This window comes from Glycine soja, chromosome 19 (assembly GCF_004193775.1).
Source record: "Glycine soja cultivar W05 chromosome 19, ASM419377v2, whole genome shotgun sequence".
Lineage (NCBI taxonomy): Eukaryota > Viridiplantae > Streptophyta > Magnoliopsida > Fabales > Fabaceae > Glycine > Glycine soja.
Window position 1 is genome coordinate 13,627,445 of NC_041020.1, and position 26,193 is coordinate 13,653,637.

The window sequence follows — 26,193 nt, forward strand, 5'->3', positions numbered from 1 at the left end:
GGACAAACTTCTCTTTGACCTTTGACAAGCCTTTAGCTTATCTTCCAATATCATGCCCTCAACTCTCAATTGGTCTCTCTCAGCCCTTCGAAGCTTAAGCTCACTATTGCTTCCCCACAAAGCTCCTCGAAACTTGTTTCAGCCCCATTCTTCCTTTTGGGCCCTCTTTGTTTCTCGTTCCAATACTTCGGCGGTGGCCACACTGATGTCTCTCAGTTTGTCGCACTCTTTCCGGACCTTGATGGCCGTCGTCTTGAACTTTTCCTTGACTGCTTGTGCCCTAGTTCCACTTTTAGGGCTTGTACCTCCTCACTCTCCTCAGGGGTTTCAGCCTCTTCCTCACTTGAGGTCTTTAGCTTCGGGAGCCAATCCAACCCTTGCGTCTGAGCCTTCAGCCACTTATGATAGCCGCCGATGATCCCATTACTTCTTTCCCTAAGCTCGTTATCTTTCCTTTTCACTATGCCCCACGCCTTGCGGACTCCTTGAAGTATCCTCCCATTGGGTCCCTGAAACCCCGTGCGATGAAAGGTGTGATGCTTTCCTCTGACGGTGCTCCTCTCATGGGGTAGCCAAGTTGTCTAATGGCAAGGACGGGATTATAATTGATACAAGCCCTCGTTCCCATCAAGGGGACGTTTGAGAATCCTTCACATGAGGATAAAACTGTGGCTCTTCCTTCCTTCCATTGGGGGAACCAATTAATGGATCCCCCTACCACACTAGCCAAGAGTTGCTCCCAGTTTTCCTTCCCTTTCTCGGCGCACAAGCGGTGACCTTGTATGGGACAAACGGGTCTACCTTCATGACGAAAGAAGTGCAAGACTAGCCACACATAAAGAGCTGGTGTGCAACAAACAATCCTTGCGCCACTCTTTTCGCATCTTCGATCGAAAGTGTCATAGGCATCGGCCAAAATAGCAATGATCGGACTCTCCATGCTATGGTGATAAGCAAGGAAGGCATCAATCGCCGCTAAGTCCACTATCCCATCCACATTTGTAAAGAGGACAAATCCAAATACCAATAGCGCCAAGACATCAATGAACGAAGCCCATTCACCTTGATCTGCCAACGCCTTCGGCTTTTCCTCCAAATGCTTCCTTGGTATTTCGACTATCCCATTTCTGTTTTGTTTTTCTCGGTCCAACTCTTGCGCCCAGATTCTGACTACCTTGGCTATCCTCGCCTTGGAGGGATAGAGCCCAGAAAAAAGATATGGTTTTCTTCCTCCTAGCGGACATCCCAAGATCTCTTAAAACTCTTCCACAATCGGCACTAGTTGAAAGTCCCTAAACGTGAAGCACCTTAGCGGCTGATTGTAATACTGAGTGAGGGATGCAATGGCTTCGACAGAGACTTCTATCATAGCTAGATCCCAAATCTTCTCATAGGCCTTGCGGAAAGCTTGATGTTGGAGCTGATCCATCAATTGCCCCAATTCTTGCAAACTAGCAACCTCTAGGCTTTTAATTTTGACTTGATAGAACCTTTTCTTAAGCAAGGGTCCCTGATTCGATCCCATGTTTTTGCTAGAAATGAAAAGTTCTGTTTGAATCAATACTTCGACGCCCTATCATGGAGGAAATATGATGAATTCATGAAGGAATGCTTATGCTATGCATGACACAAATGCATTTTACAGACACAAGATCCCGGAAGATCATCTCTTCTTACTCATAAACATTCGGGCATCATGATTCATTTGCAGTCATCACCACAGTGCCCCATGTATGCATTTAAGAAGGTGATGCAAACCTTTCGACTTCCCGTGACAAAATGATGACACAAAAGGACCGCATAAGTGATAATGCAATACATATATATATGAGTGAGAGCCCGCGGTTGATAGCACAAAACAGAAATCATACTAGATGCACATGCATGGTAATGCCATCAAAATAATAACACAGCAGAGACGCACACAAACATGTCATTGCAAACACAATGCATGGCAATATCATGGAAACAATACATAGTGCATTTGTTTCGTTCCCCTACTTCAAGAACCTAATGGGGGGGACTAAAAGCTCGCTATTAAGTGATAATTCCCAAGGTGGTTGCATCTAGCTTTCAAAGGTTTCTAGAGATATCATCCCCTTTGATATCAAACATTGTGGCGGTAGGGACTACCAGTGACAACGTATCATCAAAGAGAAAAACTTTAGATGAGATTTCATTGTCATCAAGCAAGTCGGAGACTTAGCATGACCACAGATTCACCTCCACTTCCTATGTTCCACGGACCTGGGTGTAGGGCCCTTAACAACTCACAGTGTGTGCAAAAAGTGTAGGTGTTTGTGTGTGCATCAAATGAACAAATTTATATTAATGCATAAATTAACTAAACAAATACACTAAAAGCATCAAAGATTTATATGCATACAAGAACATAAGAGAAATAAAGGAAAATAAACAACAGAGAAAGTCACAATAAGGAACGCACACAGATTAAAATGGCCTAACTCTCAAAAAATAGTCCCCAGTGGAATTGCCAGCTGTTGCAACCTACTTTCGGCGGGAGGGCGACGCGAGACTCACAGGTGCGTCTTCCAAGGAATGAAAAATGCACGGAGTCACCACCAACGTTTATTTGAGGAAAATGTTAGAAAAACCAAGAAATGGTCTACAAATCTTAAGAAATAAAGGTTCAGGAGTTCTTTACATACGGGGAAGATATTAGCACCCCACACGTCCATCACAAGGGACGACAGTCTTTAACCAAATGTGCAAAATCATGACTTCAATTCTTAGTTTATTTTCCCTTTTTTATGTTTTTTTTTTATCTTTTTGGGGTTGACAAGAGCGGGGCTCTCGCTCCTACGTATCCTCAATTGCGATGAGGAACTCAGACCTACGTAGTTCTTTAAAGAAAGAAAATTACGCATAGGATTGATTTTAGACTTCTATAGGTTCATTTTAACAGTTTAAAAAGTAAAAAAAAAAAAAAAAAGACCGTTTAAGGCGTTGGACCTTTGAACTGATTCAAGTGATTTTTCTTGTGGACAAAAAGCTTGTTTATGAGTTGATTTTAGCTTTGGTTTCACTTGATTATTTTTCAACTCATTAAAAGAAAACTTTCGGAGTAAATGACCGGTTGAAACTCATTTTTTGATGATTAATCGAGGTTACAACACAAACGATCGGTTGAATTTTATTTTAAAGGTGATTAAACGAGATTACAACGCGCAAACGATCGGTTGAAATTCATTTTAACATTGATTAAGTGAGGTTACGGCTTAAACGATCGGTCGAAACTCACTTAAAACAAAAGAAAAGATCACCGATGATAGAAGGATGAAGATGAAGACATACAAAGCAAGAATGGACCCCTAAGGGTGCATAGAATGAATTCAAAGCTTCAAAATAGAAAACTAATCGGTTGAAGAACGAAGAACGATGAAGACGGACGAAGAATGGCGAAGAACGTTCATGGAATTGATCACGAAAACGTTACAGAAACGTTACGGAAGCGCCTCAGCCTTGATTTTTCTTCTTTTTTCTCCTTCTTCTCACTAATTTCAGTGAAATATGCTTAATAATGATGTTGAACCCCTTCCCTTCAGCCCCTCACGCCTATTTATAGGAAAATGGGGGGAGGAGGTTACAACACAGCTCGCCTAGGCGAGCTGGTTGATTCTCCTTTAAGTTTTCTAATGGGCCTAGGTGGGCCCAAGGGCTGAAGAATGCCCCTGAATTGACCATTTTGTCCCCATTTTGAGTATTTTACTCATTTCCTTTTAAAACATTGCAAAATCCTTCGGATTGCATGACGATTAGTGTTAAGCAGCTCAATTCGGCCGACAAGAATCCAAATATTAACAAATAATCATCCCCAGAATGAAATTAGGGTATGACACAGTCTCAGAGACTGAGTGTCACAAAAAAACGAAGTGCACAAGTACCGTTTTATTCAAATTGAATTATTCTCTCTTACATTTGAATAACTAACATTTGAATTTAAGAAAATGAGAGTATAAAAGAGAATAGAAGCCACATGGTAGTTTATGACAATTTTTAATTACAATAAATAGATTTTAAAAAATTAAGTAAGAAATGATAAAAATGAGAAATGATTTTGTATTTTTAGTATTTAATTATAAGAAAAAAGACCGTGAAAAGAAAGAAAAACAGTTGTAGTCATGTTAAGAGTGTACATGTGGAGTGTTACATTTTTCACGTTACTATATTTATTTAAAAGCGTCCAAACTTATATTTATTTAAAAGCGTCCAAACTTTTAGTTAGGGAAAAAAAAGTTCAAAGAGGATTGGGGGAGGGGTAGACACCAAGAAGTTAGCAAAAAAGCACATGTCTAGAGTATTGGAAAGGGCGGGCGAAAATGGGGATAAAATGAGCGAAAAATTAAGCTAATAAAGAGATGTCACGTGTCACTTCATGACAGGTTTTTTTTATTATTATGGTAAATAGATTTTTAAAAAATTATGTAAGAAATGTTAAAAATGAGAAATGATTTAGTGATCTTAGAATTTAATTATAAGAAATAAAAGAGTAAAAAGTTTTAAAAAAAAGTTACAATCATGTTCCAAGTGTACTTGTGGAGTGTAGCATTTTCAAGTTACTATATTTATTTAAAAGTGTCCAAAGTTTTAGTTAGAAAAAAAGTTCCAAGAGGATTGGGGGAGAAGCGGATACCTAAACAGAAATGTTGAACATGCCAAGCGAATTGAGAACGGCGGGCAAGAATCAGGATAAAAGGTATGCAGAATTAATCTAAATAAGAAATACCATATGTTTTTATATTATAGTAAATAGACTTGCTAGTTGACCTATGCACTTGCATTGGTCACTTCATTTTTGTTTTTGTTTTTTTAGGTACGCTTGTTTTTATGTATGTATCAGAATGTTTTAAATATAGTAGGATTATTTAAATAAAAGCTACACTTATATATATATAGTTTATCAATACAAGTAATTTGCATTGAAGATTTAAGTCTAATGTAATATTTATTTTAGAGTCAATGGCTAGGTTGAAGACACAAGTGATTAACATAAAATCAATCAAAAGAGAATGATAAAATTAATAAATTTCGAATTACTATATGATTATAGATAGCATAGTCCAAACAACATGTATTTATTCATGCATAATCCAGCATCAAAGTCTCCGTCACTCTTTTTTTCAACATAGTAACTATAAACTCTTGATGTATAGACAAGTAATCAACACATATATTACGCTATTATTATACAAACAACACATATATACAGAAATACATAAATACATACATGTATATTTGCTTAAAAAATTGATAGAACATTTCAATTTATGATAATATATATTAACACAATAACAATAATTGATTGATTATTGATAAAATTATAAAACACTAGCATTATAATTGTATATATATAAAGTTTATAAAAATGTATCAAATTATCTACCATATTGTGCTAATAAAATATTATTTTGAATATTCATTATTTAACAATATATTTTTTTAATATATGACATCAATTATATTTATTATTATAACGTGAATAGATATTTTTCAAATTATTATTTTGATACTAATTTATTTTTATTATTATATTAATATAATAATTTTATAATAATTAGACTAAACACAGGCATTTGACTTGATTTCGAACAAACTATTATATTATTCTTTTGTTTTACGGTTTAGTTTACTAAAAAATAATAGGTGTATGTATTAAACTTAATTCAATTGAAAATTAATTGAATTTTAATGACAAGTTTGATTTGTGAGAATACTATTTTATTTTGATATAAATTATATTTTTATATTATATTAGTATAATAAATTTATAGTAGTTAGACTAAAAACGTACATTGACTTGATTTAGAAAAAAAAACTATTATATTATTCTTTTGTTTTACTAAAAAAAGATGCATTATTAAATTTAATTCATTGAAAATTAATTGAGTTTTAATGGAATTTTCACTTGAGAAAATATTATTTTATTTTTTATAAAAGTTTTTAAAAAATTAGGTTCATTTTTTAAAAATTATGCAAGAAATGATAAAAATATTAAAAGATGTGGAATGTTTAGAGTTTACATGTGGAGTGTAGCATTTTCATGTTACTGTATTTATTTAATAGCAACTAAAATTTTAACTAAGAAAAAAGTTCAAAGAGGATTGGGATGAGTGGATATACCTACAATTTTAGTTAGCAAAAAAGTTTAACACGTCTAAGAATTGGGAAGGGTAAGAGGGAATCATATATAAAAATGATCGGGAAAATCAAGTGTATGACATATTTTTATATTATAGTAAATAGACTGCTTTCAAGGTAAAACTGTTCGTATATGAATCAATCTATTTTCCAAAACAATTTTAATTAAAATTAATTTTATAAAACCAATTTTACAATATTCATTTCAAAATTAATTTTCCAAACATTCATCCAATCACACGTTTAGAACTTAAAAAAAATTTCATGTAACCAATTAGAAAAAGGGAGAGAAATGCTATAAGTAAAAAAAAACAGAAAAAAATACGATTAAGCTATACTTTTACTTTTAGGGTATTGCTAATATATATTTTTAGGATTAGTTAAAAAACTAAAAAAATATTTATTATGAATTTTATAAAAGAGTGTAGAAAAAGTTATAAAAGAGTGTAGAAAAAGTTATAAACAACTTAATTTTATGCATCTTAATATGTTTTTTTTTTTTAATTTTTTAAGCAATATAAAAAAGACATTTACATTTACCAATGATATATTACACATTAATTAACTATGATATTGGTCATGGTAAAACAAAACGGAAGATGAATGACATACTAGAATTTCAAATCTTGAAGTACGGTAATTGCACCTCATTTTAAAGCATTTTATAATCAATATATATTTCAATGGTATAAAATGAGTGATTAGTTTATTTTTTCAATGTTTATGGAAAATCATTAAATAGTTATTATATCAATTAAGGAAAGTGTGAACATTGAATAGACAGTTACACGCAATTGATCAGTGCATTCTTTATTTTCTTCACGCTGCACAGCATATGAGTCTTCTCATGACTTCAAAATTGGCCTTCATGGGTTCAACGGCGTCATGAACAGGACAAGAAATATTGTTACATACAGCTTGACTATGAATCAGATTACTTACCCCTCTTTTAAGACCAAAAACCTGAAATTTATTACTGTCATTAAATTAAAGTCATTTTTGTTCATGCATTTTGATGTGGCAGAGGGTCTTCTTAGCCACTCTGAACTGTCGGTCTTACCATAAAGGATTCTGTGTTTTCTTGCATCTTTTCCTCCTTGCTTTCCGTGAAAAAGAGAAGGCCTTTATCCATTAAAATGTATCAAAAAGAAATTGCAAATTCGTGGAAAAGTACCCCGCCACCCCCTAAAAAAAATTAAATAACTAATTTTATGATTGCAAGATTAAGTGAAAGAAAAAAAGTCACAAGGAGTCAATACAGAAATGCTAGTAATTTAATTTAGTTGTTTCAAGATTTCATTTTAACATATACTACTAGCGTATATTCCTTCCATGCACGTATAATCTCACTGAATAAATTTTAATTAACAATTGTTTCCTAAAATCAGAAATTTATAAAAAAAAAGAAGCATTTTTCACCTTTCATGTAGAATAATAAAAATTAACCAATATATATACTATCTCTTTGATTCACTAATTTTAAAATATTTTAAGGAAACTTTTTCTCCATTTTTACCCTTTCTGATACCTTTAGGAAGGAAGATCTATGTAAAATTTTATATTATTGATGGGAAGTATATGTATGGAAATAACATTTTAATTAAATGGAAAGACAAGGTTACAACCAAGTTTTAGTTGCCCCTTACTAAATCCAGTCTATTTTCACATGCAAATGCGAAATATAAAAACGTGATTATATATATATATATATATATATATATATATATATATATATATATATATATATATATATATATATATATATATATATATATATATATAATGTACAGGCTTTAATTTGATGAAATCATCCTAAAAAATTAAGGAGCTTGTTTTGGCACTCTTGTTATCCTTCGAAAAAAAAAAGAAGAAAGAGAAAAAGTAAATCCCATTCCTGATCTTATTATCAGAGTGACAACAACCACGTGTCATTCATTCATGTGATTTTAAACATTTGTTTGTCCTAAGCCATCTCTAAAATACAAAAACTCTCTAACAAACTCATCATTTCATTTTCCTTTTTTGGTTTATAAATATTACCAGAAATCATCCTGAAATAAATAAAACAAATGAAATAATAATAATAAAAATAATAATTTTCTCGGTTCTGTACTCCACAGCAGGAGCTGAAGAGTCACAAAGACAAGGAATTTGAGCCGTTGGATGCTGTTATCACAATGGCCACGTGTCACATGAATATCCCTCACTCACATTTGATTTTGTTTTATTTTTTTGTAAGTCCCACTGGTAGACTCCATAAGAACCCAAGACCCCACCCCTTTTCCTTCACAAGCACAGTTCAGACACACAAACAACAACACAAGAAATCTCTCTCATTATCCTTCATGGAGTTTGATCCAATCTTTCCAGCAGAGAAAATTCACTACCTTTCTAGTATTTTCTCTGGGATCAAACCAGAGATCCCAGCTTTTATCCCCATGTCACAAGAGAACAACAACAACACCACCTTCTGCATGTACCAAAACAATTTCAAAAACCATGATAATCACCACCCTACTGCAAACTTTTTCTCAGAGGGTTTTAATTCCTCCATCCTTACCCCATTGTTCTCTTTGTCCTCTTCTTCAGGTGACTCATCATACCCTAATGAGTGCCTCAAAGGAAGCTTTGCCAACGACAACAACTTCTACCACCCCATCATGCCTTATGCACAAAACAACACCCAAAATGAACCCATGCATGGCCCCAACAGAGCCATATGGGATTTTTCCCAGAAAATTCCCCTTCGGTGCTCTAGTGCAGGTGCAGGTGCAACTTCACAGCCTCATCAGGTGGGTCCCACTCTGTAACCATGATCATTTTCTCTTGGATCTGTCACCATCTCTTGCATCATTGGGACTAGAAATATATATATTTCTAAGAAATAAAGTTCTTATTTTTATTAACACATGAAGCAGATGCAGAGGAGGAGTAATGGCAAAATTCAGCACAAGAATATGACCAACATAATCAAAGGCCAGTGGAGTGCTGAAGAGGACAGGTATGTACCAAATTAGGTCCCAATTTCATACTCTTTCTCTCTCTTAATTTTTATTTTTTTGGAATTCAATTCTTTGCGGTTTCATGTGGGGCTTTCAATGAAAAAATTCTCTCATTAATTTAGCTCCTCTCTTTAACATTAGTGAATTTTCTTACATTTTTTTGTCCGATTGTTGACAAAAAAATGGTGGTGAATTTTGATCATGTGGTTTTTGTTTATAGGGTCCTCGTCCAATTGGTGAAACGCTTCGGGCTCAAAAAATGGTCTCACATCGCAAGGTTGCTGAATGGAAGGGTTGGGAAACAGTGCAGGGAGCGATGGCACAACCATCTCCGGCCCAACATTAGGGTTACTTCCTCTTCTATCCTTTTTTCACTTTTTCTTTTTCTTACGCATACTAAATACTAAGTACTAATTGACATCATCTTTTACAATTATCCAAACACATCTTTCACAGATTTTTCATCCTGCCTGTTAATTATTTTTACACAATATGTATTTCTTATTATTTTGAATGGAAAATTAAATTCTTCCAAGTTCTGATGAATTTCTGGGATGAGTGGTAATTGTTAATTAAGTAGCTAAAGTTACTCTAGAGGAATTTACTTACCATGTGGGGAGAGTTAGTTTCACAATTTTGCGAGGATTTTCAATTAAATTAAAAAGAATTCATATTAAATTAAATTCATAAATGAAATTAAATAATGGCATTTATACAAATTTCATTACAGCTTAGGAAATTTGTAACTGACTTTTTTTAGACAGATCTTTGTATAGTTGAGTGACATAACATTTTTTTTATCTACATTAATTCTCTTTCATTTATAACCAATTCTCCGAAGCATTCAGGGCATGTGTCTATACTTTTCCAGAATTAATAAAAAAAACTACTTATAAAATGTTTTATAACAGTTAGAAAAAAAATGAAATTATAAAATTAATATAGATCTAATTTCACATATTTAATCCAAGCATTGCTGTTTTGTATCAATGCAGAAGGAGTCATGGAACGAAGAGGAGGACAGAATCCTGATCGAAGCTCACAAGGGGATTGGGAACAGGTGGGCCGAAATCGCTAGGAGAATGCCCGGCAGGACGGAGAACACCATCAAGAACCACTGGAACGCGACGAAGAGGCGCCTAAACGCCAAGAGGCTGAGGAACAAGCGCAGGAGTTCTAAGGGGCCGACGCTTCTGGAGAGTTACATAAGGCAAGTCACTGCAGAAGAAGATGCGGAAAAGGAGCTGATCAAGAACTCCATGAACAACATGAACCTGAAGGGCGAGCGTAGTAGCAACACCACCAACACCAAAACCAAATATCCGCGTCTCTTTCGAGTTCGGTACGATAGCTCAGAGGGTGGCTTCAGTTCTGAGGAGGATGAAGTTGGGCGGGGTGTGCAGCAGCTACATGGTGGTGGTGGTGCCTATGTGCCTACGATGGTAAATGCTGCTGTGGAAGATGGCACAATGGGTTATGATGTTGCGATGGAGATGGCGCCGGAGGTTCAGATGAAGAAGGAAATGGATCTCATGGAGATGATCTATAGAAAAGCTTAAGATGCAATATTGTGCATGATGGATTTGGTGTTCTCTTTTTCATATAGTTTCTTCTGCTGCTTTCTGGTTTAAATTTGCTTTTGGATACCTTTGAAACTGTAGCTTTCGGTTAGGTTTGTTTGGTTGCATTAGCTGGATATTTTAGTTGCTTTTTGTCTTGTCTTGTGATTCTCAGTTCGAATGTGGTTTTAGCCCCATCAAGTGGATGGGGTCCACATTCAGTGTTTCTTTAATGTAGGTTTCTTTTACATTTCGGCTGTGACTCAAGCTTAAATGTTTTTGGGCATGCATATGAATATAATTGGTGTAGACTGCCCTATGATAGTGCTCATTTCTGGGTGTTCGACTACGATAAACCCGAGGATATAATCTTTCAGTCCAACGACACCTCAGTCTCCTTTGCTTATTGTTACCCACCACCTTAAGTTTGAAGCACCATCTCAGTGTTTTCGTTACATCTCCATTCTCTACTCGTTGCCATTGCAAACCCGAGGATACCCACCAAGCTCAGCACCCCAACCTTGCTCGAGGCTTTCATCCTCGTCATTGCTTCAACTCCCCCAAAGCGCAAATATAACATATAGACGAGCCCATCTCATTCTAATATATAACTTAAGAAAATTGATGATTTAGGGCACATATTCAATATTAATCCAACGATTACAAAATAAAAGAGAATAAATGGAACCCACTTTGAAGTATAGAAAACAGGGGGTGAGAGGTTGTAGGTGGCAGCGACAAAGCAGGATGAAGTTGCCGGTGACGGAGATGGGCTGGATGGTGGACAGAGAGGTATTGCAGGTGAGAAAGGAGATGCATGAAGGGCTCTTGAAACAATGGGACAGACAAACGACTTGTACCATCTTTCACCAAGTGTCTGAACAATCTTTTATTTGGTTACATTAATAAAACTAAAATCAATTTTTGAAAATAATGCCTTAGATGTGTTTGTTTTGGAAAAGACAAATAATACTCTACAGAAATTTTATATTTTGGTGGGACTCAAACTTTTTACACTTTATTTTAATTTAAATATTTATTTTATATTTTTATTATTTCTGTTTCCATCTTCTCTAAATTAAACACACCATAAATTTTCGGTAGATGTTTAGGATGAAAAGTAAGAAGAAATTTTTTTTTTCTTGGAATCCAACCCATATTTATTTATATAATTAAAAATATAAAAGAATAAATCTCTTCCTGAAACTCTTGTCAGCTTTCTAAAAACACACAATTTCAGCACATATTCTCTCTCTATTTAATTTTTATTCTTTGTTTTAACTTAACATAATTTCTTTATTATAGTCCTTTATTTATATTATATTATTGTCTTATAAGTATCATAAAAATAAAAAATTATTGTATTTGTCTACCGTAATATTCATTTTTTCTTAAAATATTTATATATTTACTAATAATTATTTATCTACATGTATATATAACTAGTTGGTAACCCGTGCTTATGCACACATCACTTGTAATTTGTTCAGTATGAATTTTCATTTATTCTATAATACTGTATTAAAATGAACATAAATATATGTAACATTAATAATAATTAGATTGTTTGTATTTTTTTAAAAAGCTAGGTTACTCATTGACGAAGGCAATGTTAGTAAACAAAAAAAACAACCTAAACTTAATTTAGTCACTATCACTATCATTGTTGTTCCAATCCTTTTGTCTTCTAATAATAATTTCCCAAATTTGTTCATGATGCCTATAGTAGAATGAGATTTCATCACCATGAGAAAAATAACTTTCTTCAAGGAATTTATACCAAGGTTGCAGAACATATGTTTCGTCAATTCCAATATCAAGAACAATAACATTCCACTGTAATGGAGGTTCTAATTTTCTAAGGATTGTCATGTGTTGATCGCTAGCATTTAGATGTCTAGTTACACAGTTTGGAAGATTCTGCAAAAGAGGATAAATAATAATCATATTTAATTTTGTGTTTATATGAGTCATAATAAATTTTTTGTTATCATTACCAAAGGGTGTAGTGCATCAATGATTGATTGTGTTATTTCAAGTGTCCAAATATGCTGCCTGGATATCATCCACGGTCTTCAGGAGGTCTGTTGTTCCAGTGATGGACTGAAATGAAGGTTGAATATTGAGATGTGGTCGATTGCAAAGAAATGGATGATGGTAGATTCATAAATGGCTAATTCTTTTCTAAACTGTTTCAGTCCTTCAGCAAAGAAATTTTTTCCCTTATGGAGTCTGACTTGGATTTGGTATACAACTCCATTATATCTGAAACAGACATATTCGGGATATTCTGGTGCCCACTGAATGTGGTAAAAAAATGGGACTTTTATGATGTCCTGCAAGAGAATATTGAATGTAAAATTATAATAAATAAGGCGGGAAAAAAACCAAAAAAAAAAGAGTTTTAATCCAAAATTACCCTATCATTGTGGAACGTGGCTCTAAACTGCATGATTGCTGGTTTTCTGATAAATGGAAGTTCAACCTAGAATGAGATTGGACATAAAAAGCAACATAGCTATATTATTCAAATAGATAATAATCAAACATGTGGTGTTAGGAAGAAACAAAGCAATAAAGTTTAATCTATCAAGTTGGTACAAAAAGTGTAATTATGGTTAGTCATTTTAGAGTAGTAAAATTGTCGAACAATATATTAGGTTCTGGCATTGCTAATCAGATATGGAGGAAGTTAAACAACATTGTCGGTTGGCGAAATGATAGAAAAATGGCATGATCTGATACAAATGAAGATATGTATTGTAATTTTGTTTAGTAATTTTAGAGGCATGGGTAATTCTAGATTAGGACATTTAGATGGATATAACCTTCTACAATTGTTGATCAAAGATACAGGGAATTAAAGAAAATTAAAGTTTTATGGAATGCTTTAAAGATGTATGTAAGAAAAACTCATCTCGAGCTGGAGTGTTTTCATTGTTATGCTGATAGAATGATGAATAACAAAATTTAATGAGGGAGGTTAACATGCACAAATAAACACGATATGAAAACAACAATTGAAATAATCAGTATAGTCGATAATCTAAAATTATTTAATATGGTCTGGTGAGCTAGAAAATTCAATTAAGATCTAAGTTGTGATGTGACAGTTTTAGGAATGGACGATAAGAATAAGCAAGAACAGGAATGAAATCTAAGAAGCAAGAAAGCTTTAAGTAAAAGCAAAGGCATCACAAAATGGAAGGTGTGAGCAGGTGAAAAAATCGAGTGGAAGTGATGAAGATACAAAAATGATAAACAAACTGTGAAAAGACAAAAACAGAGGAAGCAGGGTTAGAATTTATTTAATATGGTTTGGTGAGCTAGAAAATTCAATTAAGATCTAAGTTGTGATGTGGCAGTTTTAGGAATGGACGATAAGAGTAAGCAAGAACAAGAATGAAATCGAAGAAGTAAGAAAGCTTGAAGTAAAAGCAAAGCCATCACAAAATGGAAGGTGTGAGCAGGTGAAAAAATCGAGTGGAAGTGATGAAGATACAAAAATGATAAACAAACTGAGAAAAGACAAAAACAGAGGAAGCAGGGTTAGAATAGTTGAAGCAATGCTCGAGAACCATGAAAAAAAAGATAAATTTCCAAGGCAGAAAAATTGAAGGTCATACGAAAACAACAGTCCAAATAATTGATATAGTTCCTAATCTAGAATAATTTTAGACATGTCGAATGGAAATTAAATAATTTTTTGTGCAGCGTAATCTAATGTATTCATATTTTATTCAGAAGTTCCTAGATGGAACTAATTTAACCGCATGCATTGAAAACATTAACTGAGAGAGAAGAAAACCCGATAAGGATTCCGCAATCAAGTGAGGAAATTTGCAATGTAGATAATAAATTTCATCATAGAATCAGAAATAGAAGTCAAAATCGGAAAGAATAGTCTAGAAATTTACTTTGTTTGAAGCGGTCGATGAGTCTGAACTCATAGTCGGAGCCCAGTCGCTATTGTTTTTTAGAAAAGTTGAAACAGGTGAATGTTTGTAAGGAAATGGTGTTTGTGGAATAAATTAGGTAGTAAAGTACTGGTTAGCCAACAGGTGTGACGTGAGGCATGGCAAGTAAATTGGAAATCGTGGAATATTGAATGCTGGTTCAGTAGATTGGACATGTAGGGGGAGTTGAATCATTGTGAATATTGTTGTGGTTCTAGTTTGTCGTTGAATGTCATGAGCAATATATATATCTTCAAAGATGTAGGGAAGAAAATTTGTTTTTTGTGCAAATGCTAATGATTAAATGGAAAACGTGAAATATGCTGTAATTGATAATAATTAGATTATATTTGTAAGAAATAAGTGTTTGTAAAAAAAAAATTAAATTGTTTATTTGCATGTAAAGAATTTAAAGATTAAGTTTCGCTTTTAGTTTTCTGTTTAAACGTATTTATACTATTTCATAGTAAATTTGTTATTCTAGAAATGGCTAAATATTTAATCAATCAATATATGTTACAAATTGGTGGCACAATAATTAATCAAAGATGAGTATTAAATAGTTGATCATATAGTTTTTTTTTCCTAAAATCATGTTAATAAAAATATGTGATATAAATAATTTATGTGTTTGCTGGACAGTAGCAATTATCGAATGATTCAACTCGCTCTGGATGATTGTCAATATTGAATGTTGGATTTCTATGTTACATACACACACACACACACACACACACACACACACACACACACACACACACACACACACACATATATATATATATATATATCAGAAAAATGGATTTGCCTTAGACATTTCCATCCTCTATTAATGTTCATTCAAAGAGTTTTTGGATGGCAACGGTTTCAGAATTCGGTGCAGTTATTGCAGGTGATATTGATGCAAATTCGAAGATAGATATTATTGTTACTGCAAAATCATGTGGTTGATGGTTCATGTGGAATTTTGAAACTTGTATGTGTGGCGTCCCCAAAATAATGACTGGTTTAATAGTAATGATTTAATTAACAAAAACCATGGTATTTTTTTTTTCTTCTTCTTTTTCTTTTTCATTTCTTTCTCTTTTCACTAAAACAAGTTTTCGAAGGAAAATCCTCACTACAGAGTCCTGAATGGCCAGTTCACAACTCTGTTCGGAGTCATTTCTTTCTCACTGCTCATAATCTCTAAACTATTTTGCTTTTTCAAAAGAAAGAACGTACCAGCCATTACTTTAGGTCGTCACGTGAAAATAAAAGAATAAAATACGGTCGATAAACTCTTTTACAAATAAAGTTACTAACGCTTTCTTTTCAAAGAACAAGATCGATCATAAATGCATTCATCATTTAAAGCTGTCCAAAATATGGGAGTTTTACAAAATATATAGTGTCATCCAGAGCAAAGGTGTCCATAGTGGTGGCTTCAGCCACATGTATACAATCATCAAATGCCTATACATCAGGTCTACCCATACAAAAACAAAAGAGTAAACCTAACAGTTAGTCCTAGATACACCCACCCTCAAAAAGTATACAAAACTAATCCAAAAAGCTGTCCACTAGGATGAAGAGCCCCCGCTGATCGCCATCTCCCTCGGGCCGCTATCCTCCGTAGAGTCTGCCTCAAATGCCGACATGACTTCCTCGGGAGAATCCACCTCGAGAAGTGGATCCTCATCACCCTCTAGAAAGTCAAGGGCATCCACAGCAGGCTCAGGAGGTAGCTCCTCCAGGTCCTCCTCAGGGTCTTCCTCGGATGACGTTACCTCGATCACTTGAACGGGCTCCACTAGACGATATGGTGTAGGCGTGGGTAGTATCCACTCCACAGTGCGCTGAAGCGTCCGTGCAGGTTCATCTGGATGCACCAAAGAAGTAGCCGTGAATCGAATGGTGCCCCGAAATCGGCACCTCGTGTTGCCTTCGAGGGTCTCCCAAGCTCCCTCTAGGCACTCCATCTCTACTCGATCACGAATTAGCTGTGCCGCCATCACGATCTACAAGAAAGAAGAGAAAGGGGTAGACTCTTTCACAAGAATCTAACTGTGCTGCACACGATGCGTCTCATAAACACTACATGCAATAAAAGGGGTATTTTAAGGCTTTCCATCTCTGGTAATCGATTACACAACCTTGGTAATCGATTACCAGAGGCTAAACTTGAATTACACAGCCTCAGGACATGAAATATGCAATAATACACTGTGTAATCGATTACACATGCCTGGTAATCGATTACCAGTGACCCATTCCTCTGTGTAATCGATTACACAGGCTGGTAATCGATTACCAGAGGCTCCCTAAGTTTCCTGACTTCGTTTTCAAGCCTGGTAATCGATTACACCCCTTGGTAATCGATTACCAGAGACCATCTTAGCCTCCTGTCCTCAATTTTAAGCCTTGTAATCGATTACCCACCCTTGGTAATCGATTACCAGAGGCCACAATCCACATATTACACAAAATTCACAGCTGGCCAGCCACCACAAGCCTCCTTGCTTTGTGGTCTTGTTTTCCTTTTATCTGTTGACTGCCAGGAGCTCGCCTGCTTAGGTACATCACAGGTTCTCACTGACCGACTATGCCCGGGTTGGGTCGGGATTGGTCAAGCTTGGTTTTGGGCAATAGCACCCCACCTGACGTCCCCAAGGTCTCCTGACCCCCGCGACATATCTCCAGGTACCACTCTGTGGTCAACAATAAAAGCAGGAAGTTTCACCCTTCAACACTTCCTCATCTCAAGCTTGTAGGATTATGGGGTACCCATCACATGTGGTACTAGGTGGCGGTCGGGCGATGGTGCACAACAAGTTTTCCACATCCACAATGCGCGCATAAACCCACCATCCCCTGTTGCCCACCTCCAACTGAGCTCACGTACTCCCACGTAGCCCATATCCTCGTTTCTCTCAACACCGGGTCCCCATCAATCCTCCCAAGCTTCCACAACATCCAAGCAAAACAACATTCACACAGCACAAGCTATCACAGCCAAGCAAAACAAAGCAAAGGCAGAAAACTCTGCCAAAACACCAACCAAAAATCACAGCTTTTCCCACTCAAAGACCCCAGTAACAATTCCTTCGATCCAATTTGTTAACCGTTGGATCGACTCCAAAATTTTTCTGGAAGTCTATAGTGCATAAGCCTACATTTTGACCGTTGGGATCTACTAGCAAACATCCAGAACTCATTTTACATTACTCTTTCCACAACCAGCAAAAATACATGGATTTTTCTGCACTTGTGCAGAATTCTGCTGCACAATTTTACAGCAAAATCTGCACAAAGAGTATATTTCGAAAACCACACTTCCCCTCATCCAATCTTGCCCAAATCAATTCCTACAAGTCCCAATTCATGTATCAATCATGTCTAACCCAAAATCAAGCTTCAAAACACAGCAACACAGAATCTAGGTGTCCAAAACCCCTCAATTCAATGGGTTTTCTAGGTTTGAAAAGTGAAATTTAGAATGAGGTAAATTTGAGGCAAACTCTCACCTCACACCAGTCCATAACATCCATTTAGACTTGTTCAAACTGGATTTACACCTAAAATCTCACCGAATCAAAATTTGACTCTTCAACACCCAAATTTGCCCTAGCAATGGCTCTTTGTTCACTTTGGTCATTTGTTTTTCTCTCTAGCTCAGCCTAACCTTTCTTACATGTCCTAAATGACATTTCAAGCTAGTATTAACTCACTTTAACCTCCATTTACCACAGAATTCAGACTTAGCCTCCAACTCTCCAAGTCTCACTCTTTTTCCACTCATAACATCACATTCTCACTTTCTAACCTTGGGTTAGTTCTACCCTTCGTCTCTAACAGATTTCCATCAGCAATTTCAGCATATAAACATCACAAACATCATCACAAAAACCCTAAAACAGAAAGGGTATGTCTAACTCATCCAAACATGGCGATTTCAACAAGTTTTCAGCAAATGCCTTCACAAATAATCATCACACAGCAGAAAACTAACAAAACCACCCATCATATCTCCCAAAACCCCATACCCACGAAATTTAAGAGAGAAAGAAGTCCACCCAAACCTGGATTTTCGAAGTCCCACTCGTAGCCACGCACTTCACGGCTCCGAAAATGCTCTCCTTTCGCGATTTGGGGCAGAAATGGTGGCCAAAGGTTGAAGCTTTGCTTGAAGCTTCAATGGAGAATGAAGAAGAAGAAAGCTACATGAGAGAGGGAGAGAAAAGGCTTCTGAATTTCTGCTTTGGCTGAGTGAGGAGAGAGAAAAGCTTTTTGGTTTTAAAATAAAAAGGGTTTTCCCTTTTTTCCATTATTTTATTCAAGCTCTGCCACATGTCCCTATTCGATTGGAGCAAAAGGGCCCACTTTCTCTTTTTGACTGTGACCCATACTCAGTCACAAAAGTGAGAAAAATCTGACCTTTGAAACGCTAAAATCCTGCCTCGGTTTGCGTGTCGTTTCTCTGATTCCAGTTTCTCGCGTTTCTCTGCGTCCGCCGGGGCCAGTTTTCGAAAGCAAGCAATATATATATCAAAACGCTCAGAATGAAACCCCGAGTGTGGTTTAGAGGTTGTTTTCGTTAAATTTTAAGTCGCACGCAACACGATGATTTTTAACTAATTAATTAGGAATTAACCCATAACCTCCCAGTTATGGATTTCTCTCCCTTAATTAGCCTAACCCGCATATCTTGCCCCCCGCTATTCCTACTTCTACCAAGAACATATAGGCATATACACTGAATAATACTTATATATAATCATTCAAAATACATCGTTTCCAAAAATTCCGGATAGAAATTTCCAGGATGTTACAGTATGTCTGTGTATGAAGAAGGGAAATATGAGAAGTCAAGAAATCGTGATGGGACAATAACCAAGAAAGGGCTTATAATTGATAACACATATATTGTACTCTATGATTCAGAATTGATAAAAAAACACCAAGCACATTTAAATATTGAATGGTGTAACCAAAATACTTGTATCAAATATTTATTCAAGTACATGAATGAAGAATATGTTTCTGTCTATATCTTGAACTTCTGGCTTGAGCTCTTTTTTGGCTGGATTATTTTGTAAGGTTGCACCAAAAATGGACCTATTATATGTAGGACAACCAAATAGAAGGCAACAATATTTTCAGTTTTTTGTTTATTGGATTGTGATGGTCTATGCAGAAAGACATGACATAAGAATAGTATATATGATATGTTGCACCTGGTTAAGAGAGAATCAGTACTGGAATTGATGTGTCGAAAGCTGGCTGTTATAATTCTGTATCTAACTGCATGTTAGAGAATGAATAAGTAACTATCGAATATCATAGCATACAAACTAATAATTGAGAATATATATGAAATGGATTAACCTTTTAAGATTTGCAAAGACCTCTTTGAAGACAACATTGGTTGTAGAATTTGAATTTTTTTTTGTCTTTGTCATGTATTAAAACTTTAAGGCCTTTTTTTGATTTTACTCTTGACAATGCCACATATAATTGTCCATGTGAGAAGACAGATTTAGGTAAATAAAGGCCCATTGAGGATAGTGATTGACCTTGGGACTTGTTAATTGTCATTTCATAAGAAAACATTATTGGGAACTGTCTTCTCAAGAGCTTAAAAGGCCATGGTGATTGTGAAGGAGACATAGACATTCTTGGAATATAAACATTCTGACAATATTTTTGCCAGCAATTATATCAGCTGCAATCACATGTTTAGCTAACTTTGTAACAATTAATCTAGTGCCATTACGTAGTCCTTGAGTTTGGTCTAAGTTTCTTAACAACATGATAGGTGATCCAATTTTGATTTTGATGTTATGATTCGGTAGACCGGATGTTGTTAATGAATTAAGAAATTCCGTTGTTAGTGATCGAAAATGAGAACTCTCTAGTGTTTCTGACTTGTCCACATAATCAGCACTTAGATATTCCATTTGGTCACCTGTGATTTTTTATCAGGTTATCATATCAGATAAAGAATAAAAAGAGTAAAAAATTAGAAGATCAATATGGAGATAAAATATTGAATAGATTTGATTACTAATCCTGCATAATGTTTCATAAGAATGACATACAGTCCAAATTTATATATAATAAGAATTGGATTAAGTATGTTATAATTACCTGGTATCAATGATAGTATATAATCATTAATTCGTTGTACGGTTTCATTTGTGGAAGCTAATATGGCTTTGGTTTGAAAGTATTCAGGATTGGTATGATGGTGAGATAAATTTGGAAATGTAGAATTAACTATTGTAGAGAGTGGGTCATCATATTCTGTGATTAACAGATCTTTTGGAATTTCAATTGAACCATAACCATCATTTTTCTGGCCAGCAATTCCATCACCAATATTAAGGATCCACTCTGCAAAAGCTGTAGTTTCTTCTCTGTCTGTTGCATCTGTATTGGCTTCTAAATGCATGTTTTTCGATAGTGTCAAAACATGGCAATGATTCCATAGATAAGATGAATTAATAGTTGCATTAACAATATCAGAGCGGCTACCCCTAAGAATGACTGGCAGAATCTGCCGGAAATCTCCACCAAATACCATAACTTTACCACCAAAGATTTTATCAGAACTTGATTTCGCCTTAATAACATCTCTTAGACTTTGATCAAGTGCTTCAAAACAGAATTTGTGAGCCATGGGGGCTTCATCCCAGATGATAAGACCTGTTTCATTCAATAATTCAGCCAATTGTGTTCCTTGATGAATATTGCATGTTGAGTCTTCAAATATCGGAACAAGAATTTTTAATTTTGAATGTGTTGTTTTTCCTCCAGGCAATAGCAAAGAAGCTATGTTGCTAGAAGCAACCATAATAACTATTTTATTGTCAGCTCTTAATGAGGCTGCAAGTGTCTTCCAAATAAATGTTTTTCCTGTTCCTCCATATCCATATAGGAAAAACATTCCACCTTCATTTTTATTGACAGCCTGAATAATTTGGTTATAAATTTTTGCTTGTTGGTCTGTAGGCATAAAGATTGTTCTGGTTTTAATAACAACTTGAAATTCCAGAGCGAAACACAAGGGAGGAAAATAAGTAAGGCAAGTTAGCACAATAAATAAACCTGTCATTTGAGAAAAAAGGTTCAAGAATTCTGATCTAAGTTCTTCGTTGTTGAAATTGAGCTCAGACAAAATGAGGTCGTTGTCTGCATGTGTTAGTAAATTTGCGTTCTCAGGATATGACATGGAAGGATAGTCTTTAAGTGATCTTTGATTGGCCTGTAACAGCTGTTCAACTTCAAGCAATACCAGATTCATCAGATTGGAGTCATCAATATGTAATCCTAAGACATTTGAAAAGGAAGTTAGATAATGTTTATGATAAAACTTTTCTGTGCCAAGCTATATGTAAGCCAACCTGGAGTGTTTAATGATCTGCAATGACTATATACAATATCATCACTTAACCAATGCCAAGTTTTTTCCCACACTTGTTCAGGTTTGTTCATGGTATCTATCAAAAGTAATAATACAAAAAGATTCCTTAGATAAGGTGCTGAGCCCCAGTCTTTTACTTCCTGGATTGCAGCAACGAATTCTCTATCATCCTATAAAAAACCCATAGCAAAACATGCTTCTCTATATGTAGAATATTCAACACCATCAACTATTCTGATATCTTCAAATGAGGTTGGTCCTCTATAGACAATCAACATCATCCTCAAATAAAATAATTCCCATATAGTTGGGGGAACCCATTGAAGTTTGCCAATGGTATAACCCTTTTTTCTAAGTTGCCAACATCTCTGTTTCTGGTTATACACAAACTTAGTTGCAAATTCAGAATATGTCAGGCTTTGACCTTCAACAAAATCCTGGTTTGTATTCATCCAAGCTATAAATTTTGATTCAGAAATGCTTGGGTTAGAGAGGAGATCATCAATATCATCATGGTCTTGGTAGAGAATGCTATGTTGCCCTGGAAGATGGAACTGTAGCCTCTCCACAAAAGGTTTTCTACCATGTATTGGAAAACCAAAGATCCTCCAAGTAGATTCACATGGAGAAATGTATCTGTAATAAAAACAAAAATATTTTAAATACAATCATAAGATGATTTACATTTTAAACTTGGCTCATACCTGCAATCCAGATATTCCTTGATTTCATCATTCGGAGTGTTTGCATGGGGAACTGTTCCATTGTCATCATGTACCATGATAGCAGTAACTCTATCATATCCTTTATTGATGTACTTGAATAAATATTTGATAGAAGTACTTTGGTTACACCATTCAATATTTATATGTGCTTGGTATTTTTTCAGCAATTTTGGATTGTAGGGTACAATACATCTATTATCAATTATAATACCATTCTTGGTTATTGTCTGACCAGTGTTTCTTCTACAATACACAGGATAACCATCTCCATCTACAAGAGTTGTGGGCTGAAACTTTTTTGGATAAAATCGACTGCATTTGCCTTCCTTCATGCATAGAGATGCGGGCCTCAAAATTCCACATGGACCATGAACCATGTGATTTTGCACTAATTTATAGAGTTCTGGATCATCTTTCCGTGAAGGTATTTCTGCTGATATAATATGATCAATATCGTTTGGAGATGGATATTTGTTGTTGGCATGTAAAAATAAAAATAAATGGACATGAGGAAGTCCTCATTTTTGGAATTCCACTGTGTACATGTCTGTAGTTGTAACCAAATATCATTAATAGAAAGGTATTAAAGAAAACATAATTTACAATAAGTAACTTATCTGTTAGTAGAAAAAAAAGGAATTAGCATCAACTTACATGCGACAACTTTTCCTAGCAGGTGATTCTTTGTAAGGTCTGATAACATCTGCTCATATTTAAGCTTGAACATTCGGTAGATTATTTCTGGCCTATCTATTGCTGTCAAATTCAAAGGTGTCAGTAGCCTATGAATTTCAGGCCAATTTGGATTGCAGGTAAAAGTAATAAAAAGATTTGGGAAGCCTACGTGACTGCATATAGCTATGCCATCAAAATAAAGTTGATCCATGTAACGTGGGCTGCCCACAAAGGTTGAAGGTAAGATGATCCTCTTGCCTTTGCCTAAACCTTCTGTATTTCCAGCATCCGATGACTGCTGCAAGCTACAGAACTTGTTAACTCTGAGTTTCTTTTGGTTGTTTCTAACATAGGAAAGTCTTTCGGATTCAATCATTGTGTATCCTTCAGCAACAAATTGTTGGAATAGTTTTCTAGAATGTAGCAAAGTTTGACCTTCATTGGGTCTGCATTGCAGTCTATAAGCAAACCACTCTCTCATTGTAAGACAATTCCTTTTTCTTTTTTTCCCACTTAATGTATCACGATGTAGAATGTCAGGCCTATATCCATCTTCTCCATAATGAAACAATAGAGGATATTGTAAAGCTAGATAACTACAATGTAATTCATGTATCCTCTGTGATCGAGGCGGTACCCGAATCAAATAAACATTAAAATGCAGTAACTAGGAAGTGATCCTAGGTCGTTTCCCAACGGGCAATGATAAACCAAATGTTCATAATAGATAGTAGGAAATAGTAACAAATTGGGGGGGGGGGGTTGATTGCTTTTGTAAATTAAACAACAAGTAAAATTGAATTAGAAAATATCAGAATTAAAATACGTTGCTTCCCCTTGATTCACAAGCAAGTCTCTTATCCTAGGTTGCGAGAATTTATCCTTTATCAATTCAACCACTTAATCCAACCCAAAATTAAATTACTAAGCGAAATTTAACATAAGGCATTCATTATGTGATTAAGCAACACATACACCAATTACTCATAAACGATCATTAAGCATGAACGTAAATTAAGCGCAGAGAAAATTAATCAAGCACTAAGCATGCATGAATTAATAGCAACAAATTCAGAGTAATTAGTGAAGAGGAAAAACTGAACAAAATTTAACAGTAATAATAGAACCTCAAAGAGAACTGTGCTTGATCCTCAAGAGAAAACAACGCTGGGGACTTAGCCTTCCATTAATCAATAGAGAACGAAATTTTATTGCTAAAACGAAAAGTAAAAGCTGGAATTGAAAAACGAAAATAATGTCTAAAAGAAGAAAAGCCTAAAACTACAAATGAAAATAGGAGAGAAGAGAGAAGAGACTAGAGAGAGAAGAGAAGAGAGAGAGAAGAGCCTTAAACTAGAACCTTGGTGCTATTATATATTCTTCAGCGCCAAGGCTTACAAATCTGTTTTAAATCCAAGCCCATAAATAAAATAAAATCTAGATAAGATAAGATAAGATCTAGATGAGATCAAATCTAGATAAGATAAGATCTAGATGAAATAATATCTAGATGAGATCAAATCTAAATAATATCTAGATGAGATAAAATCTAGATAAGATAAGATTTGGTAGAATAAGATAGTCTGCTCTCTTCAAGTCCAAGCCCAATTCTGGATTCAAGCCCAATTCTGGATTCAAGTCCAATTGCTTATAATTCTCCTGAAATTAAATTAAAAACACAAAATTTATCCAGTAGGTCCAAATGATAAAACTGCATAATTAATTTGACAATTCAGGCTAATCAGTAATTAAAATGGTGACAAAAATGGTTAAGAAATATGAGAAAATAATGACACATCAAATCCCCTCACACTTAGGCTTTTGCACTTCTGGGAAAAATTGAAAAAAAACAAAGCAAGGGGCAAATTCAAAGACATTAAAGAGAAACAAACAGACACAACAACAATTACATATTTCTCAATGAATCTCAAGGAATGAAAAGAATGGGTAACATCCAACACGTAAAGAGTTAAAGAATCAAGGCCATCATGAAATTCATTCAAGCATCTCAAAAATGGCAAGATAGTAAATCAGCTCAAGAATGAAAAGTGATAAAGCCTCACAAGATATGCACTCTATCTCTCAAGTGTCTAGGCTACTGTTTACTCTTAGAGCACCCATGAAAACAAACACCACATAGACTTGGCAAGACTCTAAAATTGACAACCACATCACAAACACATGCACATGAGGATCAAAAGGTCTTTTAAGGTTGTAATGGGGCCAAGGACATGGTAGATGAAAGTATGGGATAGTAGCTAAAACCGAAAGGAATAGAGGATCAATGGGGAATAAGTGGGAAGTAAGAAAAAGTAGTAAACCCCAAAACCAAAATTAAAAAGTAAACCCAAAACAAAATCAACCAAGTCTTTAAACGAATCCAAGTCTTCAAACCAAGACCTCATTTATTCAACTTCATTCTTTTTCTATTTTTTTTCTTTTTCTTTTTTTTTGATTTTTTTTCTCTTTTTATTTTGAACGTGAATAGTAGCAATTGAAAGCATTTGAAAAATAAAGCAACAATTAGGCAATATATGTATATACATCAAGCATGGCCAAATAAATCATCAAGCATGGCCAACAAAAACATATCATCCAATGAAACATACCCCTCCCCCCCCCCCCCCCCCCCCCCTCACACTTATTCCCAAAACAATTCCGAAGCTCCAAAATTCCTTAAGGGTAGGGTGAAATCATGGTTTTTCACTTAAG

The 26,193-nt window shown here is 35.0% G+C and overlaps 2 protein-coding genes and 1 pseudogene across 4 annotated transcripts; 1 reads left to right on the forward strand and 2 right to left on the reverse strand.

Annotated features, from left to right (window-relative positions):
• Window positions 1-460: 460 nt before the first annotated feature.
• LOC114398612 lies at window positions 461-1,525 on the reverse strand. Its single transcript, XM_028360790.1, has 2 exons — window positions 1,271-1,525; window positions 461-1,189 (listed from the first exon to the last, which is right to left on the reverse strand). The coding sequence occupies exons 1-2, from the start codon at window positions 1,523-1,525 to the stop codon at window positions 461-463; spliced, it is 984 nt and encodes a 327-aa protein (XP_028216591.1).
• Window positions 1,526-8,435: 6,910 nt separating this feature from the next.
• On the forward strand, window positions 8,436-11,039 carry LOC114399816 (myb-related protein B-like). 3 transcript variants are annotated; one of them, XM_028362028.1, is made up of 4 exons: window positions 8,436-8,951; window positions 9,075-9,160; window positions 9,382-9,508; window positions 10,157-11,039. In XM_028362028.1, exons 1-4 carry the CDS (start codon window positions 8,505-8,507, stop codon window positions 10,718-10,720), a joined length of 1,224 nt encoding a protein of 407 aa, XP_028217829.1. In that variant the 5' UTR covers window positions 8,436-8,504; the 3' UTR covers window positions 10,721-11,039. The 3 variants fall into 3 exon arrangements, with proteins under 3 accessions (XP_028217829.1, XP_028217830.1, XP_028217831.1); XM_028362029.1 differs by having other exon boundaries at window positions 9,078-9,160; XM_028362030.1 differs by having other exon boundaries at window positions 9,084-9,160.
• Window positions 11,040-12,754: 1,715 nt separating this feature from the next.
• The window catches only part of LOC114398614, a 34,668-nt pseudogene continuing 21,229 nt past the window's right edge, over window positions 12,755-26,193 (reverse strand).

Excerpts from the sequence above, each read along its gene's own strand:
- LOC114399816 (XM_028362028.1), top strand. The coding sequence starts at position 8,505 with ATGGAGTTTGATCCAATCTTTCCAGCAGAGAAAATTCACTACCTTTCT. Across the intron at positions 9,161-9,381 it reads TGGAGTGCTGAAGAGGACAG|GGTCCTCGTCCAATTGGTGA; the intron begins GTATGTACCAAA and ends TTTTGTTTATAG. Across the intron at positions 9,509-10,156 it reads ATCTCCGGCCCAACATTAGG|AAGGAGTCATGGAACGAAGA; the intron begins GTTACTTCCTCT and ends GTATCAATGCAG.
- LOC114398612 (XM_028360790.1), bottom strand. The coding sequence starts at position 1,525 with ATGGGATCGAATCAGGGACCCTTGCTTAAGAAAAGGTTCTATCAAGTC. Across the intron at positions 1,190-1,270 it reads ACTTTCAACTAGTGCCGATT|GCGAGGATAGCCAAGGTAGT; the intron begins GTGGAAGAGTTT and ends TATCCCTCCAAG.